The 19,049-nt window shown below is 39.1% G+C and overlaps 2 protein-coding genes across 2 annotated transcripts; one reads left to right on the forward strand and one right to left on the reverse strand.

Annotated features, from left to right (window-relative positions):
* Positions 1–7,990: 7,990 nt before the first annotated feature.
* LOC122004676 (exocyst complex component EXO70B1-like) lies at positions 7,991–10,009 on the reverse strand. Its single transcript, XM_042559526.1, has one exon. The coding sequence runs from the start codon at positions 10,007–10,009 to the stop codon at positions 7,991–7,993; it is 2,019 nt and encodes a 672-aa protein (XP_042415460.1).
* A 2,417-nt stretch (positions 10,010–12,426) lies between these two features.
* Positions 12,427–17,351, forward strand: LOC122006926. The gene is made up of 8 exons (XM_042562623.1): positions 12,427–12,775; positions 12,870–12,968; positions 13,077–13,236; positions 13,433–13,612; positions 13,687–13,821; positions 16,455–16,537; positions 16,841–16,934; positions 17,028–17,351. The coding sequence occupies exons 1-8, from the start codon at positions 12,492–12,494 to the stop codon at positions 17,112–17,114; spliced, it is 1,122 nt and encodes a 373-aa protein (XP_042418557.1). The 5' UTR covers positions 12,427–12,491; the 3' UTR covers positions 17,115–17,351.
* Positions 17,352–19,049: the final 1,698 nt, after the last annotated feature.

The following is a 19,049-nucleotide window of genomic DNA, read 5'->3' on the forward strand; positions in this document are numbered from 1 at the left end:
CGTAGATAAGTTTTCTCTTTCCCCCTTTTCTTGGTTTCTTGGATTGGGGATTTAAGGAATGCTTGTATTCTCTATTTCTTCGGGTTTTCTTCCTCGATTCATGGAGTAGATCTTGTATTCTAGGATGAAGGGAGTATTTGTAGGATGGATTGATGTAATCTCTTATGGATTTGCCATTCTCTTGTTTCAATGACATTATCTTGCTTGTATCAATTAGATCTTGAATGATTAATGATGATTCGTGCTTAATTCTCATTCTTGATTAATTGTTTGAATTTCTTATGAACTTGGTAAAGATAAACTCTCACTCGATCATCCGAGGGATCCACGTGACAGGTGCAAGCCCGTGTAAGGACGTTTGAGAGACAATCTTGAAGAGGAAATAGGAATATTCAAGAGAGTAGGATGGATTTTGTGATTAGTTTCTTGTATCTTGATAGATTGATAAGTCGTGGGCTTCTACGTTGATATCCGAGGAAGGCATAGTAATAGGTGCACTTCTGTGTAAGGACAACATAGGTTCATGTCTAATTAATCCTATTTAGATATATGTCTCAGTCCTTAGCCGGTTGTCTATTGCAAGAGAGAACCGGCAACTTTCTACATGTTTGTCAATTGAGGGATAAGAATTGGTGAACCATTTACATTCGAGAAATCCTACAAAGAAACCGAAACTCCTAGAATCTCCCTTTATCATAACCCAAAACACTAAACTCTTGTTTGTTGATCTTTAAGATTAGATTTGTTTACCTTACTTTGCTTTCGAAACGATTGGATAGTTGTTTGGCTAATTCGCATTGAGACATTTCTAGTGCTTATTCCAGTCCCTGTGGATACGATAATCTTTTATATTACTTGCGACATTTCCGTACACTTGCGAAGAGCGAACACTTGCTTCTATTCATCTTCTTGATGACTTGCCATTAATGCAAGTCCGGAGAAAGCCTCGACTTCCGATTCAATGACGTATCGTCCCACGTTACCTTTAGTGTCTTGTACTTGTTCGTTTGAACATGCTTCTTTCCTTTGTCATTGTCCTTGTCCTTGCTCCTTAGCTTGGGACAGTTGTCTTTGACGTGCCCTTCTTCGTTACAGTGGTAGTATCTAATCGACTTTTTCTTTCTACCCTGCGGATGGTTAGTTTTTCTTGATTTACATAACTTTTTAAAACGTCTTACCATTATTACCATTTTCTCGTCGTCGAGAGAAGATTCTGACTCATGTTCGTCTCTTGTTACCTTGAGGGTGATGTTGTGCTTCGGCTCCTTCGTACCTGCACATCTCAATTCATGCACTTCAAAAGTTGAAAAGAATTCTTCTAAGGTAATAGATTCTAAGTCCTTAGAAATATAGAAGGCATCTACTAATGATACCCATTTGGTATTCCTAAGGAATGCATTAAGAGCGTACCATAGTGAATCTCGGTTACTTACCTTTTTTCCGAGATTCGAAAGTCTGGTGATGAGCTCCTTAGTCCTCAAGTGAAGATGTGCAATCGTTTTGTCTTCTTCAAGTCGTAGGTTCGTCAGCTGGTTGCGGAGTAAGTCTCATCTCACGAGCTTGGCCTAGAACGTCCCTTCGTGTAGCTCAAGGAACTTCTCCCAAAGCTCCTTTGCTGAGTTGTAGGCGCCGATCCGGTTGACTTCTTGTGGCGGAAGGGTGCTCAGCAGATGGAATTCTACTTTACCGTTTGCCACGTAGTCGGCCTACTCTTTCTTCGTCCACTGGTATTCTTCCTTACCTTCGAGTGCTACAAAACTGAACTTCATTATTAAAAGTAATTCAATGTCGATTTTAAAGAATGTCTGCATTCGCTTTTTTAGCTAACGAACTCCCCCTCGAACTTCGGTAGGTATATGCTCGGTCTGGCCATCGTCTTTGCTTCGATCGACGGTTAGTCCTCCTGAAGGGTCTTGGCTCTGATATCACTTGTTGGGACCATTGGGCCGGCTAGAAGAGGAGTTGAATAGCCCTGCACAAAATAAAACAGAAAATACCCTTCTTGGACTTAAATAAACACTTGCATAAATAAAATTAGAATAAACAAAAACATAGGCTCAAGGGATTTACTTGGTTACAACTGGGGAGGTTGTTAATCCAAGGAAGTGAAGCGCACTAAATACTCCTTCAGGCAGAGAAACCTCTTACAGCAGTGAAAGCACAGAAACATGAAGCTAAACTAACAAACGGAAGCGCACAAGTGTTGTAAATGAAATTGCTTGTTGATTATAGCTTCTTGGACAAATGCTATATTTATAGCCTTGGTCAAGGCGCCTGGAAGGGTTCCAGGCGCCTGGAGGGGGATAAAACTTTATCCCCTCCGTAACGGATCGAGGTCAAACGTGATATGGATAGAATTGGGTTCCGGGCGCCCGGAGCCTTAAAATCAACACGATTGACTTTTTCAATCCGGACCCTCTGCTCTGGTTTTGCTTGCCCCGGTCCAGATCTTCCGCTCCGGCTCCATTCGCTTGGGTGATCTCGGCCATCCAGAATAGGACTCATCCGAACCCAATTTCCGGCCTTCTCGAGCAACCTTCCACTCCGGCATCTTGTCCCTCGGAAACGTCGCACGCCTCCTTCTCGTCTGCCCACGTACTCTTCCGTAGCACCTCGTCTCTCAGACGCATCGAGCCTGTCGGCTCTCTCCCGTGACGTCTTTCTCTCTAGCTGCGTCTTTTGCTTGACTTCTTGAACTCCTAAGCTCCTGAACACTTAGACATAAGGTTAAAACACCACGGGACTTATCTTAACTTGTTTGATCATATCAAAACAACCTTAGGGTTCCAACATAATGCACATTTTGTCTCATTTAAATGTATATATTTCATATTTTCATCTCTTTATATTCATTTTAATATTTTCCTAATTCGGAGAACTGCTCTTAGTTATTTCTTTTGATAGGGTGCAAAAAGAAGCAAAAATGGAGCTTAAAGCCTAACTTCCAAGGGCAACCCATCTGCCACGGGGTCATGCTAGCCGGCACGAGCCATCGCCAATTTAAAGATCAAGTCTTTGGAGTTTCCAAGCCTACCATAGGGGGTTGTGTCATCCGGCATGAGCCATAGCCAATCTAGTCAGATTTCCTTAACCCTCCACAAGCGCCATGCTAACTGGAACGGGTCATGTTGCCACTCGACTGGAGTTCTCGAGCTTGCCATGGGAGGTCATGGCAGCCAACACTAGCCCGTAGTGGGCACTTGTAATTCACATATAAAATGTGGATTTCATATCTATAGAAGGGGATCTCAATTTGGAGTCGCCTAAGGGACCACAGTCCTTTGTCAAAGTATCAAATTTATATTCCTCAAGATTCTCTTCAAATGGCTTCATTTTTAGTATTGTCATCCTCCTCCTTGCTCACCTTAGGTTCCTCCAAAGATTCACTAATCCTCGAAATGATGGCATCAAAATATTCAAAAGGATCGATCTCAGGTTGATTTGAGAATCTGTCTGGAGCCTTCGAAGAGGAACTAGCATCCAGTAAAGTTTGAATTTTCAACATCTCAGTATAGTTAAATGAGTTATCAGACATACCTTCCATCAGACTGATTATGTATACGTAGATTCGATGTTGTTGCGTAAACTCTTTGTTAAGTTTTTAAGTTGTGATGAGGTTCTCTAGTAAAGTTTCCAAGATGGATTTTAGTGCATGTTGGAATCCAGATGATGTTGCATTGTTGTTCTCTTGATTGCTCTGTGGATAGAAGATGTCATCCACTTGTTCAAGTCATGAAGGTGTAAAAATTATTGGTTGCGTGTTCTATTGCACTACAAATTTCTCAATAATCGTTAACAAAGTTCACAACATTAGATTCATAAAATCTTTGAGTTAGAATTTCCATCTTTGGGTACTAGAAATTTGTTCACATGAAAAAGAAAAAAAAAGGCAATAAAAGGTTAAAAAATAAATAAAAGAAAATCAAAAAACAACAAGAAAAAAAAAAGAAATCTAGATTAACCAAATCGCAATGGAACTAATATCAATTTGAAATAGTCCTCGATAACAATGTCAAAAACTTGATGTGTACAAACTATAAGTGTATCATTGTCCTCAAGTAATAAAATACCATCCATTGGGGCTATTAAATTGAATATTGATTCGAATTGTGAAGTAGGCTATCTAAATAAGTCAAAATTGAGAAAATTGTGTCATAAAGAAAACAAACTAAGAAAGCAAGAAGAGTTGTGGGTAATATCGATTTTATGAAGAAATTCTAGGACTTTGGTTTTGCTATCATGATCATTGACACTCTAAATATAATTTACTATTTTAACTCAGTGTTGAAATGCATGAAAGTGGTCCATCTTGAGGTACCCAATATGTTCTCTCGAATAATACCGATGTACCTACCCAATTGCAGTGTCTACTTTTAAGGTAACATTACTAAAACAATGGCTTTCTCAGGGAGGCATATATCATAATACTTCACGATCCTCTAGGTGTTATCCCTTACTTTATGATATCGAATTGGGGTAAACTCATTAAACTCCGTGATAGCCAATGCTGCCATCGAGAGATTTTTGACTACTTTCATGAACAAACCCTCAAGTTTCGATTTTTGTGGGTTAGAGAATTAGGTTCACCTCTCGGTCCTTCCCCATATCCCTGTAGTATGAAAACACATGCTAGTATCAAGTCATGTATGCATAATAAAGTCAGATGATGAATTGATACATCATGCAACAAAAAGAGAGAAACTAATAGAAAATGAATATTCACGAAAGTTTAATAATGACTTCTTCAACATTCATCTCATCCACTTGTGTTTCAAGTAATTTTTGAAATTCTTCTAGATGAGTAGCAATTTTTTAATAATACCTAAAGATCTCACTAAACATTGTGCCATCATAATGACTTTTATGCAAGATTACTTGAAGCTCCTAAATTTGAATGATCACAATTCTAGAGTCCACCATTTTGTAATTAGAGAATTGACTAACAATGAATTTCTTGGCCCCTCTTGTCCTAGATTTTGGATTTTTGTTATATTGTATAGCAAATTGACAAGGTTATGTAGGATGTAATTCAAGCATTAAAAACTCAAAGTTGTCCTATGCTTCTATAATACTAAGGACTTATTCATCAATTTCATCCTCTAACAATTTTGGAGTTTCCTTTGTCAAAATTTGAGTGAGATTCAACATGATTAGATAAAATAATATCTTTTGCCACAGTTTAAAGTTTAAGCTATTGAACTTTTCTAATTTCTTCCTATGGTTCTTGGATCATCACAGTCAAGGCATAAGGGATTTGTGTGTGTTAAGTGATTAAGATTGACTAAGTTTAAGTTTGGCTTGAGTTGGATTTTGATATTTGACCAATATGTTTAATGGTAGAATTAGACATCAAGTGAAAAGAGAGTTTGTTGAAAAGGGAGATTGTTGGTACAATTAACCTCGGATTAAGGTTAACCAAGATTGGCTTTGATATGGATGGTTGAGTGAAAAGTCAAGTATGTCAAGATTGACCAGATACTTGATAGTAGAGAAGTCCACGTGGCCCATGGTTGATCGGACACTTGATAGTTGGAAGTCCAATGAGGAGTTGAAATATGGGATGAAATCCAAGTGGGTCAAAGTTAATCATACATTTGGTAATGGTGGGTTAAGATTGATTGGACACTTGGTAATCGTGAAGTTCAAGTCGATCACGATTGATCGGATACTTGACATATGATGGAAGTCCTAACAGGTCATGGAAGAGGACCAAATATCAGGCGTAAGATAGAAAATATAAACAAGTCAAGATGTACCAAATATTTAGCAATAAAGAAGTTCTAACATGTTAAGGTTGACCATATTTTAGAGATGAGACAAGAAATCTTAGCATGTCAAGGGTGACCTGATGTTAAGTAATGGTGAAGTCTCACAGGTTAAGGGTGACTTGATATTAGACAATGATGAAGTCACGACAAGTTAAGAGTGCCTGAATGCTAAGTAACAATAAAGTTTTGACAAATCAAGGTTGATTGGATACTAGACAGCTGTGAAGTCTTGATAGGTGAAGGTTGATCGATTATCAGGTAAAGGAAGTCTTGATCGGTTGAGGTTGACCAAATACTAGATAAAGTTTGAATTCGATATTGATAAGGCTGAAATAAAGGTATCAGTCGATTGCTATAACATAACAATTGACTGATGAACTCCTAAACCCTTGAGTTCAAGATTTGAGAAGGTTTAAGGAGGTTTGTAATATATTAGTCAACTGTTGAGTATGATCAATTGACTAATAATAATGTTGTAGCAAACAAAAAGTTTATGAGGCAGTTTGAGAATTCAACTTTGTTGCAATAGTCGACTGATAGGATATAACAATTAATTGTTGTGGTCAATACTATGCTAGAAGAACTATTCTACCGTGCAACATTCAAATTCTAGAAGAACAATTGTCATTATCACAATCGATTGATAGTGACAAATAGTCGACTATTAGGTGGTTTCTAATTACGACTTAAAGCTTATAAAAGAGAATTTTATAGAGGATTTCCAATGCATTCTAGGGGAGAGTGTTACTGCATTCCAAACCTTCAAGAGACATTTCAAAAGCAATCAACATCGACCAAAACAAAGATTTTGTATGTAAATTAGTTATTTACATTGTAATTATTTTCATCTTTTATCTTTGTATTTTACTTGTATTTGTTTGTGAGAATGGGTGCTTGTAAGAGGTTTTTTCGCCTCAAAAAAGTATCCACAAAGAGAAAGTATAGTAGTGTTAATGCTAGAAAGCTAAGCTATGAAGTGGAAATTTGGGTTCTGAACCATGTAAAAGATGAAATTGATTTGTGTGTTAGTGTTTTGTTTTGTGTTTGTTTCATTTATTTTATTAACATTTTTTAGACTATCACACGATCAAGCCCTGTTCACTACTTCTAGCTAGGGGTGCAAATGAATATAATTTTTATTTATTCATGTAAATATTGATAAGGTAAATATTAGGTAAAATTTTAAATTTTGGAAGTTTATTTTTAAAATCAAAATAAGTAATATTCCTAAAATCTAAATCCAATTCTTAAATCCTAACCTTTAGATTTCAGCCGGTCCTAATTTCAAACTAAAAATCCTATCTATCATCTCAACTCTCAAGTCTGAACGCTCAAACCTTTCAACTCTCAACTTTCACCCTCAATCATCACAGCCTACTCAGTTGTTAATGTCGCCCTACTCAATTAGAGTCAGCCCTCAATCCTTAGTCATTGTACTCAATCGTTACTCCCTTCTCCGTCGCCCTCAGCTTGATTATATGAATATTATTTTGATTCAGTCGTTGGAAAAGGTTGGGTAGTCTCAATTACATTATTATTATTATTATTATTATTATTATTATTATTATTTAATTCTCTGCCAATGTTGATTTATTATTTTTTTCATCTACAATCCGTCTTGAGTAACCATTTGCGTGCATTTTTTGTTTTGTGAGTTTACAGTAAAATTGGCTCAAGTTATGACTCAGCTCGAGTTAAAGCTTGAGCTCAAAATTTTGATTTTAATTCGAACTTTTCAAGTTGAACTCAAGCTGAACTCGACCTCAAATTTACAAGCTCAATTAAACTCGAGCTCGAATCGAGTTAGCATAAAATGAGTCGAGCCGAGTTTGAACCAGCCTTGGCTCAATTGTCAACACTTTCGAACACGTTATTGAACACTTTCAGAAATATTTTAAGATCATAGCAAATATATAAAAACCACCCTAACAATTAAACTCCTCTAACAATTAAGTACAGATTAAATATGGTGAACTAAATTTTGTACCTGAAGACTAGCATGAAAGTATGAGCTCTTGTAATAATCATTATCATATATTTTTGTCCTAATTACATGTAATTAATCATTTAATCGAATGATTGTTATTATCATGTCATATATGTTTATCTCAAAGCACTTTTTATACCTCAAAAATAGATTAAAAAAATGAATTTGCTGAGAATTACTAAAATTCAGTGTTTCTTTGTTACAACAAGTTTGGCTTCGATCAACCTAATAAACATTATTTCTTCCGGCCAACCAACGAGGAAGGGTCGCCGGAGAAGAGTTCGTCGATGTAATTCTCAAGCTCCTCCGGCCCGAACTTGATGTACTTCTCCGTCTGCCTCCCCGGGTCCAGGTACTGCGCGAACCTCCCAAGGAACGACCGGTACGCCGGCACCACCACCGCCGACACCGACACCCTCAGCTCCGACTGCAGCTGCTCGTCGCTGACCACCCACAGGCACTGCGCCTTGTGGATCTCCTCAAACATGGAATTGAAGCTCTTGAACCGATCCTTCAGCGCCGGTTTCGCCACCCCGCTTCCCCCCTTCCCCTGCAGCCCCTCGTCCTTGAGGCACCCCAGCACCCTCGACCACGTCTCCCGCTGGTAGTTCTTGTGGTACTGCCGCAACTCCGTCGATCTCTTCCGGCTCCACACGTCCCCCAGAAGCTTGTGGACCTCCGACGACGCCTTTATCTTCTGCATGATGTACCGGCCGTTGTTCATCAGGAAGATGCTGCTCAGCGCCGGGTCCTTGTACAGAATCGACTTCCCCTCCAGGTTCGCGTGCAGCATCTCCATCACCTCCATCAATTGGCTCACGAACTGGTTGTCGTTGTTGTTACCGCCATTCTTCTGCTCCCTGAAGATGTTCTCCATCGTGCCCCTGTACTCGCACGCGTCCTTCAGATAGTCCATCAAGTACCGGGTGAGCGGGTGGACGGCGCCACCCGGCACCGGCGTCTTCGCGGCGTCGTTCTTGATCGAGTTCTCCAGCTCGGAGAAGATGGCCACGGCCGCCTCTGCGAGTCGGGCGCTCAACGACGCGATCTCTGTCTCGAGATCGTCCAACGCAGACGACGGCTCCGCCTCGCTGTGTTCCTCCGACGCCCTTGATCGCAAGAGCGCGTGGATCTTGGGCTGCGTGTCGCGTAGAGTCTCGTACACGTCGAGCACCTTGAAGAGCTTCTCCGCGGAGCGTTTGGTCATGGAGACGGCCTCCGCGAAGGTGAGCAGCGGGATGGTGGCGCCGCGGACGAGGTCATAGAAGATGGTTTGGGCGATGGGTTCTTGGCCGGCGAGGACGGAGAAACAGAGATCCCGCTCACGGGGGAACACGACTTCCACGGATTGCCGGAACACTCGGATCCACGTGGCGATCTCTCTCTCCAGCGAGTCCCACGGCAGCCGCACCACGTCGTCGATGCTGAGCATCTCGTAGCCGAGGCTGGACAGGCCAGCGTCGAAGGCGTTCCGGCGCGCCACCGCGATCACCTGGCAGCACTCCGTATCGTACCCGGCGTTGAACATGGATCCCACCATGCGGCACAGCCTCTCGAACATCTCCGGCGCGAGGTGGAAGGAGTTGGACTCCGGCGAGGGAAGGGCGCAGCACCGGTCCGCCGAGTCGGAGTTGCGGTCGAAGGAGGGCGGACGCTTGCTCTTGGATCGGGTGCTGTTCGGGTCGACCTTGAATTTAGGATCTTGATCGAGGAGGATATACAGCTCGTCCTCGAGGAAGCACATCGCCCTGTGGACGACGCAGCCGGCGCGGCTCATCGCCCGTTTGCGCTCTGTTTTCGCCGATGGGAAATCCCCCGCTACCGACGTCAGCTTGACCAAGCGATCGACGATGTTGAAAAGGCTGAGGTCGCCATTCTCGAGGGACGCCAATATCCCGAACTCGCCGGACTCATGCTTCTCCACCGTCTCCTCCGCGAGGTCAAGAAACTTCTTGACGGCGGATTGAGGGAACACCAACGGCGCCTCCGGCGACTCTTCGACAACTCTGCCAGCAAAATCATCTATTTCGGCGCACAGGGAAGCGACACCGCCGTCCTCCTCCTCCTCCTCTTCCTCCTCCTCCTCATTAACCTCTTCACCTTTTTCCTCTATCGACTTGACCTTGTCGTGTTGCAATCTCGCCTTATCCTTCTCGTACTTGTCAAGCTTGAAGTTTGCTAACGAAAGTCTGCGATCGACTTTGCGTACAATTTCGAGGCCAAATTGTTGAGGGAACGATTGAAGTCTCTCCATGAAAGGCGTCTCGAGCTGAGGTTGTCGTCAACGGTAACTTCTTATCATGCCGAGGAAGACAAAAGAGATGAATCGTTATCGTCAATGGTTAGGAGAGATGCAAGGGCCCAAAATGGAGAGGAAAATGGCTCAAGGGATGGGAGAGAGGAAGAGGGTGGAGGAAACTTCGGAGGTCGGCATGGTTGACTCAGTTTAGGAGTTGGAATCACGTAGTCATTTCACTGCTATTATTTCCTTCCTTCTAAACACCTACAACAGCAACATGCACCCACGTAAAGGTCAGAGGTACGCTGACTGTAGAATGTCAACGCTGGTATCGAATAGGAGAGGATTTTTTAAACACATATCATTACCTGGAAAACTTAGCGACCGAAAAGTATAATTAGGGGCTGTTTATCTGGGGGGTTTGGAATAGGAATGGAATTAAACTTGTGCTTGATTTGGAGAAATGAAGGTGGGATCCACGGATTCATTCCTCTAAATAAAGGAATGAGTCATTCCCGAGTAATATGAGGGATATGAGTATTATTCTCATTTCATTAATATTTGCAATCATTCCCATATTCTTTCCCATTCCCTTACCCGAACCAAGCGCCCCCTTAGAAGAACATATATAATCTAATTTTATCAATCGATTTTAATCGGTTGATAAATATAAAAAACTCGGAATGATATTAAATAAGATCATATATATTCAGGGGTTGTTTGTTTCGGATAAGCGAATGAGATAGGTAATAGGAATGATTGTATATAATAATAAAATGGGAAATCAAGCACCAAATTTCATTTCATTCCCATTCCAAATCCTCCAAACAAGCAACCCCTGACAATTTAATTATATTTATATCTTTAAACATCAATTTGATACATTATATTAAGATTAACAAACTTTTATATATGAATTATATTTTTTTAAATGTATTCGTGCTAAAAAAATTACTATTCTCATTATATTTTCTATTGAATTTTGAGTCAAATAAAAATATATTTGTTTGATAGATAAATTTACCATCATAGTCGATCGAGTTAAATCAACCTAATTTAGTTAACTGATCTAAATATGACTCAATTAAAGTAATTCGAGTCAACTAGAGTCTAGAGATAGTATTTGTTGGCATATAAGCTTGTAAGTCATTTGAGTTGGCTGAATTATGTTGAGCGAACTAAGCAAGTGTTGAGGAAACTAGTAGTTATAAAGTAAGGCTTCTATAATTTGTGTTTCAATCGAATAAAATAGTTGTGTGTAGCTTTTTGGTTTGAAAGTTATAAAAAGAGGCGTAATTAAAGAGACCTTGAAAAAAAAAAATCTACGTTTTAAAAATCTAATTCTTCTAATTTTTTATAGTCCTTGGGTGCTCTGAAGCATGAGACAGGATAGAATTGGCCAGCGTGAAATAGAATCATTATCATAGGACAAGGTTTCAGATTTTGACAAAATTAAAGGAACAAAAACTCTTTTCATATTGATCAACCATAATTTATCAATTTATCTCTTCATATATAATTATAAAATCGATTATCAACCTCCTCCGTATTAACCCTGAGACAAATTGATAGGGGTGCTAGAAGCGAGTGTATTCATCTTTTGCCACCATAAAATCGATTATTTAGGTCCTCTCGGGGTGGTACGATGGTTAAGACATAGAGTGTTGCCACATGAGATTTTGGGATCAAAACTCTATGTGTCCGAGCATATCTCCCCCATGTCTTACCACTTATACTAATAAATAGTAGTCATCCGTAATTTATCTTCTCTGTGTTGACCTAGAAATAGATTGATCGAAATATCGAGACGAGAAAACACTTAGAACATCCATAGTGTGAGTTGACAACTTTAAAAAATCTTCCTCCCATAGTGTAGTGGAGGTAGGTTTTTCCTCCCTCCCATAGTCGCTTCTTCACCTTTTATTTTATTTTGTTTTTATTAAAATATTCTTTTAATATTTACTAAAAAGCAAATAATGACTTCTTCACTTTTTTAATTAATATAATTTTTTTTATTTAAATATAAAACTAGAGGTGTTTTTTAATTAGGAGAGAGATATATATAAGGTGGAAGTAAAAAATTATAAAGAAGCTCTAAAAACTTCAATGACTATGAATGCACTTATGTTTACATAGACTTCAAGTCTTTTAAATTGATCATTTCAGCAAAATGTTGCATATTTAAATTATTATACTTATCAAATAGAAGCCTTTGTGTGAATTTTCTCAATCTTTAAAAAAAATGTTTTGTGTTTAATGAAAATTTTAAAGTGATTAATTTAAAACATTTTAGTAGATTATGGAATAAGGTTATCGAATTTATCTTGTATACTCATTTGTTATTTTAACATTATTTTTTTTTCCCCAAAATCTTTATTTTTTAATTTGACATTTTATTTTTCTAAAAATTTATATTTTATGTAGGTGTAGCTGAGCATATTTTCTTCCCCCTTTTGAAGAGTTTGCTTCGGTGCGTCGGCGCGTTCGTCGTAAACGGATGGTTTTCCGATCATCTCTTGCCTTTCTGAAGCGAGGCGTTCCACCGCCCTCGTCCCCTCACCGATGTTTTCGTTCGCAAGCCGCATTGGATGCCCTCCGACCACCTTCTATAACCGCCGGCGACTCTTCATCACCCTCGGCCGCCGCCATCCGATCCCACCTCGTCCTATACAACTATCCATCTTTTTCCGGTGCTTTCGCCGCCCTATATGCCCACTTATTTCACTCGCGCCTTCGCCTACCGTTCCTCGTCCTGCCTTTCTCCTCTGTCGAGCCTTTTAGGTAGGCAACCCTTGGAACTTGTAAGTGCAGCCAAGCCTGGTCTCGCCCTTAGTTCCTCCTTTTCAACCAATAGTTTTTTTTTTTTTTTTGATAGAGTGGAAGACTTCGAGGCCAGAGCTTTCGAGACGTGTTACCTCCTCGATTTCGTCGGGCCCAAACGCTTTGCAATAGAGCTGTCGCATATCGTTCCTAGGTACTGGGACTTCACAGAAAGATTGTTTCTTTACCCTGTCCCTAGTAATCACTCCCTTTTTGTTAATGGAAATTGTATCTACAATGGGAAAATGTTCAATCGTTTCAGAGTTATAGCTTTTGATCACCGGGAGATTTCTCTGGGAACGACTTTACATGAAAGAGAGCGTCCCGACAATCTGGAACTTCACATTGACACTGAGAAATGCAGCGCCCGTTCTGTTTACGATTACTTCTCCAAAAAGTTCTCTGAGAGGAACTCTTCTCAGGTTAGCGCATGTTTGCTCTTCTGCATGTAATTTTTCAGCGAGCTTTACCAAAACTTGCTCAATTTTCCCCGTAATCATTTAGTTCCATTAGTTATTTGTTCCATTTATCTACTCGGCCCTTTAAATATAGAATGTCAAACTGATTGTAACATCAGTACTGCTGAGAGAGATTCGCTGGTTTAATACAATGTAACAGGATGATGCCGAAAACTTATTGAATCAAGAACAGGAAGAACGTGTTGCATCAGTCTTAAGTTATATAGAAGATGCTGCTCTTTGCCAGTGGAGGATGCCTGATACCAAAGCATTCGACATTGGACTTAGGGATGAGCGTGCAAAACTGAATTGTATCACCAATCCGTATGTGTTTCAGCAGGTTAAGATAATTCTTATTCGCTTATATGTATATTTTATCTTTTAAGGTCTTTATAATTTGTTTTTTTTTCTCAGCTCCTACAGCTTAATTCTGCAGATTTGATTGCCAAGGGAAATTTGTATACTCGGTCACGTGAAGATGCAGCCAGTAAGTTGCTGGAAAAGGCTTTAAAGATTCAGTTGGGAAGAGGATTTTATGGAGAGTGCCTGGTAACATCTTCTTCCTGTCGGTCTACTGCAATGAATTTCTCATATAAGTTTCTTTCATAGCTAGATCATATGGTCTATGCAACAGAAAAATGCATATCTGATACTTTGTTACTCTTTTAATTCCTTTCCTTGGTTTCTAATAAACACACACGAAGTGAGAAGCAAAAAAGGACTGTCTTAGGCATACATTTGAACAAGGATTTTTCTTTTCCTCTTTCAAATATTGGAAGCATAAGTTAGACCTCAATTGATCTTTGTTATTATTACACTGGGAATCCTTATATATTACACCAAAAAACTGTGTTTAGAAGAATTTTGCATGAAATACTTGCCAGACATATTCATTCCTATCTGCATTTCAGCTACCAGCAAAGGAATCTTGTCTATGTGCTAACCTGACAATTGTCAATTTTGGTCAAGCTTACATGTTTTGAAAAATTGAAGTTTGGAGTTTTATGCATACTCAGTACCTGTTTTGGTTGATCCTTTGTATCTGCACAAACATGAGGAAGATGGTTATAGCTACATTTGCCTCAGTTGATTAGTCAACAGCAACTTGATTGAAGGAGCTTTTAAAAGGAATTAGGAAATATCTCCAAAATTAAAGATGATTCTGAACATGAGGCTCTAAATGACACTTAATAGTAGAGAAGCAAGCAGAATAAACTTTGAACAACTTTATACCAAATTGTTTTGTTTGATACATCCCTTTGTAAATTGCTCTTGTTACGAGTAAGTGGGAATTATATGTACCTACCTACCCACCTATATTGAGAATATGAATCTTTACATTTACATTCCTACATCTTAAATATTTTTAGGTGAGTCTATGACGCCCCTTAAGCTAATTCAAATATGTTGCAGAAATTCAACTTTAGACCCTCTTAACAATTTTGTCAAACTGATTATTAGAACTAATAAAAAAGTATCCACCTCATTAAATTGTACTTTCCTTCTGATGAAGTGACAATCATGGTTTAAAAATCTCATGTTCTACAAGCGGTACGGCCGAAACATTACGTTCTGTGCTGATCGGTACGACGTAGAGAACGGTGGAGGGGTCACGTGACCCCCACAACTGTCGTGGAAGGGTCGCGCGACTCTCGTGGGCATGGCGGAAGGGTCGCACGACCCCCATGGATTTTTTTATTAATATATTTTATATTTTAAAAAATACCGAAACTATATCTGCACGATACGGTACCGAAACCATATCATTTCAGTCATAAACCGAAATTATTATACGGCTTGAAATTTAAACTATGGTGACAATCAATGATTATATGTTTGTTCTCTCATGAATGCGAGACTCGATGGGGGTGTATCCTAACTTGGTCATCATATGCTTACCCATTGTAATGACCCTATATTTTACATTCCACACTTTGACTTGCAACCATTATTTGCTTTTGCTTTTCCAAGAAATATAGTTACCTCCTTGAAGAACACAATATCCAGATGTAGATCACCCATTATAGGAGAGTCTGTCTCTTCTGCATTAGAGTACTCCAAAATTTAAAGATGACCTTGATTTTGAAATAAAATACATTTTAATAGAGCACTCTTCAAGTAATGTGGGTTGCAAGTGATGACAATGCCCAGTTGATCAGGGAGGAAGGTTTCTGATTGTTGATATAGGTAGGATGGAGCAATGATGGATGCAATTGGTATTGCTGGCAATCAAGCAACAATGATCTACAGAAGCATGGATGGATGAACTTCAGACCCACGGATGATATCTTTTTGTGGGAGACAACAAGAGCTGCCTCCGAATTGATTTCAACAAAAGGAAAGGGGTTATGTCTATGGAATCTAGTGCCAGTCAGCTCCTTTAGAAGGTGGGAAGGTGGTGAAGACAACTTCTTCCTTCCTTGGCAGCAGAAGTAGGCGATGCTGGTCGTCTCTTTTGGAAAAGGGAAGAGGGAGAATGATGCAACTAAAGAAATGAAATTTGAAATTTTTTAATCAGGATATTTTAATTTTTAGAGGCTGTAAGATTTATTTTGATTGAGTCATATCAAGTTTGGTGATTTTAATATTGTTTAGAGAATTTGTACAAGTTTGATTAAGTTATTTAGAAACTAGGTATTTGTTTACTATAATATGAATCATAGTTGAACTTTTTAATAGGATCTCAACTGCTCTTTTTACATTATTTTCTAATTAATGACATCCTGATATTTGAATTATGAGTTTTTTTTTCTCTGGGAAATTGGTTCTTGGTGTTACATCACAACAAAAAACTAATGTTAATTCCACTAACTGTTTAAATGGAACATAATTTGCAATACAACTGCTATATGTTGATTATTATCAGAGGGCACTTTTGAGCTTGTTCATTTTGATAGACTATTTAGAATTGCCTCTTTTTAGAGAACTTCAATGAATAACTTCAACTATTGGTCTCTTATGCAGGATATTTACCGAAGTGGCATGTTATTTGTTAGTAGTGCATTCTTGCTATAGCCTAGATGTCTTACTGCCTAAAGAATTTTTTATCTTTATCTTTTTTACAGCATTTCTCAAGTATTCTCAATTAACAGAATGCTACTACTGCCATGTGAACTTCAACCTAAACTTCAAAATGTCTCTCCTTGCTTAAAGTGTTAAAAATTTCTTCCTGTTAATGTTAGGCTGTACGGGCTGATGGAAATGAAGATCTAAGTCATGAAATCTGTATTGAGCTTAGTAGAAGAAGTGCAGCAGCTGGTTTAAGGTGAAAATATTGTATTTATCCCTACATTTTGATAAACATCATACCTAGTTTCTGACAACAGGTATTTAATTGAATACTGAATGAATATAAAGTAGAAACAATTTTCTATGATACAGTGGAACTTCCTTTGTCTCCATGTGGTTGCTTTTGTTATGCAAATTTTGTGATATTTGAAGCCAGTTTTAACCCTAATAAATCAAATTCAAATAAACCTGAGCTTCCACTAAAGATTAATTTCCCCTAGCTACATGCCAAAATGTTCTGGCTGATTCTGATAACAAATTGTGTATGCCTTGCATTCAGGCCAATAGGAGCTGCAGTGTTCATGAAACAGCGGAACTTGAAAATGTGTTTGAGGACTACTGACCCTACCGTTGATATCTCAGAGATAGCTAAGGTAAGAAGAGACAACCAATGGCATTTAACTGTTGGATCACCTTCCAATGTATAATTTACAATATAAATACCTTCCTTGCATTGGAAATTGCAGGCATATGGTGGAGGCGGCAAACGTAGTTCAAGCTCCTTCATTATAAGAATGGATGAGTACAACTGTTGGTCTGCAGCAAATTCATGATAGACCATAAAGGTATATCAGGGGTAGAAAATGAGTACAACTGTTGGTCTGCAGCAAATTCATGATAGACCATAAAGGTATATCAGGGTTCTTTTCTACCCTTTTTTAATTGGATGTGTCATTTTGATGCCTGAAGGTACTGCTTAATTTCCTGTTGAACCAGATACTCTTATAGCGATAGAACAACAATGAATCAAAGGACTTTCAACAAAGAAATGATAAGGTTATGATTAAATTGAAGAGAATAATGACACCTAATGGGGTATCAAGGAAGGGTTGCATAATCCTACCTCTTTTGCCAAAACTCCACTATGGTGATGTGTTGTCACTGTTGAGAACCTCTTCTTTTTTAATTTTCTTTATCTTGATTATCAAACAATAAGCCCTTGTGTAGCTTTCTCTTACCAAGCCCACCATCTTTTCTCTTGCTAGGCTGACCATCATTGTGTTCTTTTGTTTCTTTCCACCCTCTCTATTAAGTTGTTTTACAGCAAAATAACCATCCAAACCCTATTAATAAGTATTTATACTAAATAATCCTTTAATTCTATTGGTTTTACTTGGGTCATGCTCAAATGTAATCTAAACCTAACACTAGCTTTCCTCAAATCCAATTTGGAAGTTTTCATCAAAAAAGAAGTGACACAATTGAACTTTCTGAGCAATATAATTAATTTAAGCCATTATTCTCACACTAATTACCTAGTCATAGTTTCCTTCTTTAGTGTGTACTTCAATATGTGATGTTTGTTTATATCTGCCCGTTCCTGTAAGAAACTTGTCGAGAGCCCCACCTTGTTCAAGTCCTGGTTTAAAATTTTGAGCTGTGTTGAAATTTTGATTTAGGATCAGAATGATACAGTTTCAATATCATGCTATATTGATATGGTTTTAATATTTTTATTTTTTAATTAGTATATATTAATTGAAAAGTGCACTGGGTTGTTTTTTTTATATATTAATTGAAAAATTATTTTTATTGATATTTAATTGTTATAAATGTTCTTTTTTTGGTAATCTATAAATGCTCATAACATCGGCCCCCGGCTAGATACAGACAAGTAATTACGGGGTGTATTGCCCAAGCATGGGGAGATCAAACGCCAATGGAACATTTTGCATCCAGAATTGACCCAAAGATCTATTGGAGCAACCACCTATAGTTATCAACTAGGCTAATTCGTGTGGGCTATGTTGGACCTCGTGGTTGTTTTGATGTGACCAATCAAGTTAGGTTAGGTCATGTTTGGTTTTGATCCTTGTGTCGAAGTGTGTAGGAGCTTAGGAGCACAGGAAGTCGAGCGGAAGACGCAGTTAGCGAGAAGGACTACACGGGAAGGGAGCCGGTGGGCTCGGTGCGTCTGAGGGACGAGAGGGCTGCGGAAGAGTACACCGGTGGACGAGAAGAACGTACGCGACGTTCGAGGGACGAGAAGCCGGAGCGGAAGCCTGTTCGAGGAGAAAGCCGGAAATTGGGTTCGGGTGAGCCTTATTTCGGTTGGCCGCAATCACCCAGACGATCGGAGCAGCAAGAGAGCGAAAGGAGCCGGAGAACACTGCTGGAGGCACCCTCAACAAGGTGTTGAAGGCGCCTCCGAAGTGAACCAGCGCCTCCGCCATCTTCAGGCGGAGGGCGCCCTCGACTTCGCCAAATTAGTCATTGACAACGGATAAAGTTTTATCTTTTGCCGCCTCGCTGGAGGCGCCCTCAAGCTATAGATAGAATTTTCAGGAGCTATAAAAAGGCCTCTGGAGCTAAAAAATAATAAATCAACTCAAGCATTCATTTCTTAGCAATAGTCTGACCGTTCAAAGATTGTAAGAGGCTTCTTCGCCTACACGAAGGAAATTTTTCTAGTGTTGTCATTGTCTTGGATTAATAACCACCCCGGTTGTAACCAAGTAAAATTTCGAGTATTTTTCTTTCAGTTTTTG

Source organism: Zingiber officinale, chromosome 7B, assembly GCF_018446385.1.
Source record: "Zingiber officinale cultivar Zhangliang chromosome 7B, Zo_v1.1, whole genome shotgun sequence".
NCBI classification, from domain to species: domain Eukaryota; kingdom Viridiplantae; phylum Streptophyta; class Magnoliopsida; order Zingiberales; family Zingiberaceae; genus Zingiber; species Zingiber officinale.

Coding starts and splice junctions, on each gene's coding strand:
- LOC122004676 (XM_042559526.1), bottom strand. CDS start 10,009: ATGGAGAGACTTCAATCGTTCCCTCAACAATTTGGCCTCGAAATTGTA.
- LOC122006926 (XM_042562623.1), top strand. CDS start 12,492: ATGGTTTTCCGATCATCTCTTGCCTTTCTGAAGCGAGGCGTTCCACCG. Junction 12,776..12,869: donor TCCTCTGTCGAGCCTTTTAG/GTAGGCAACCCT, acceptor TTTTTTTGATAG/AGTGGAAGACTTCGAGGCCA. Junction 16,538..16,840: donor AGTGCAGCAGCTGGTTTAAG/GTGAAAATATTG, acceptor CCTTGCATTCAG/GCCAATAGGAGCTGCAGTGT.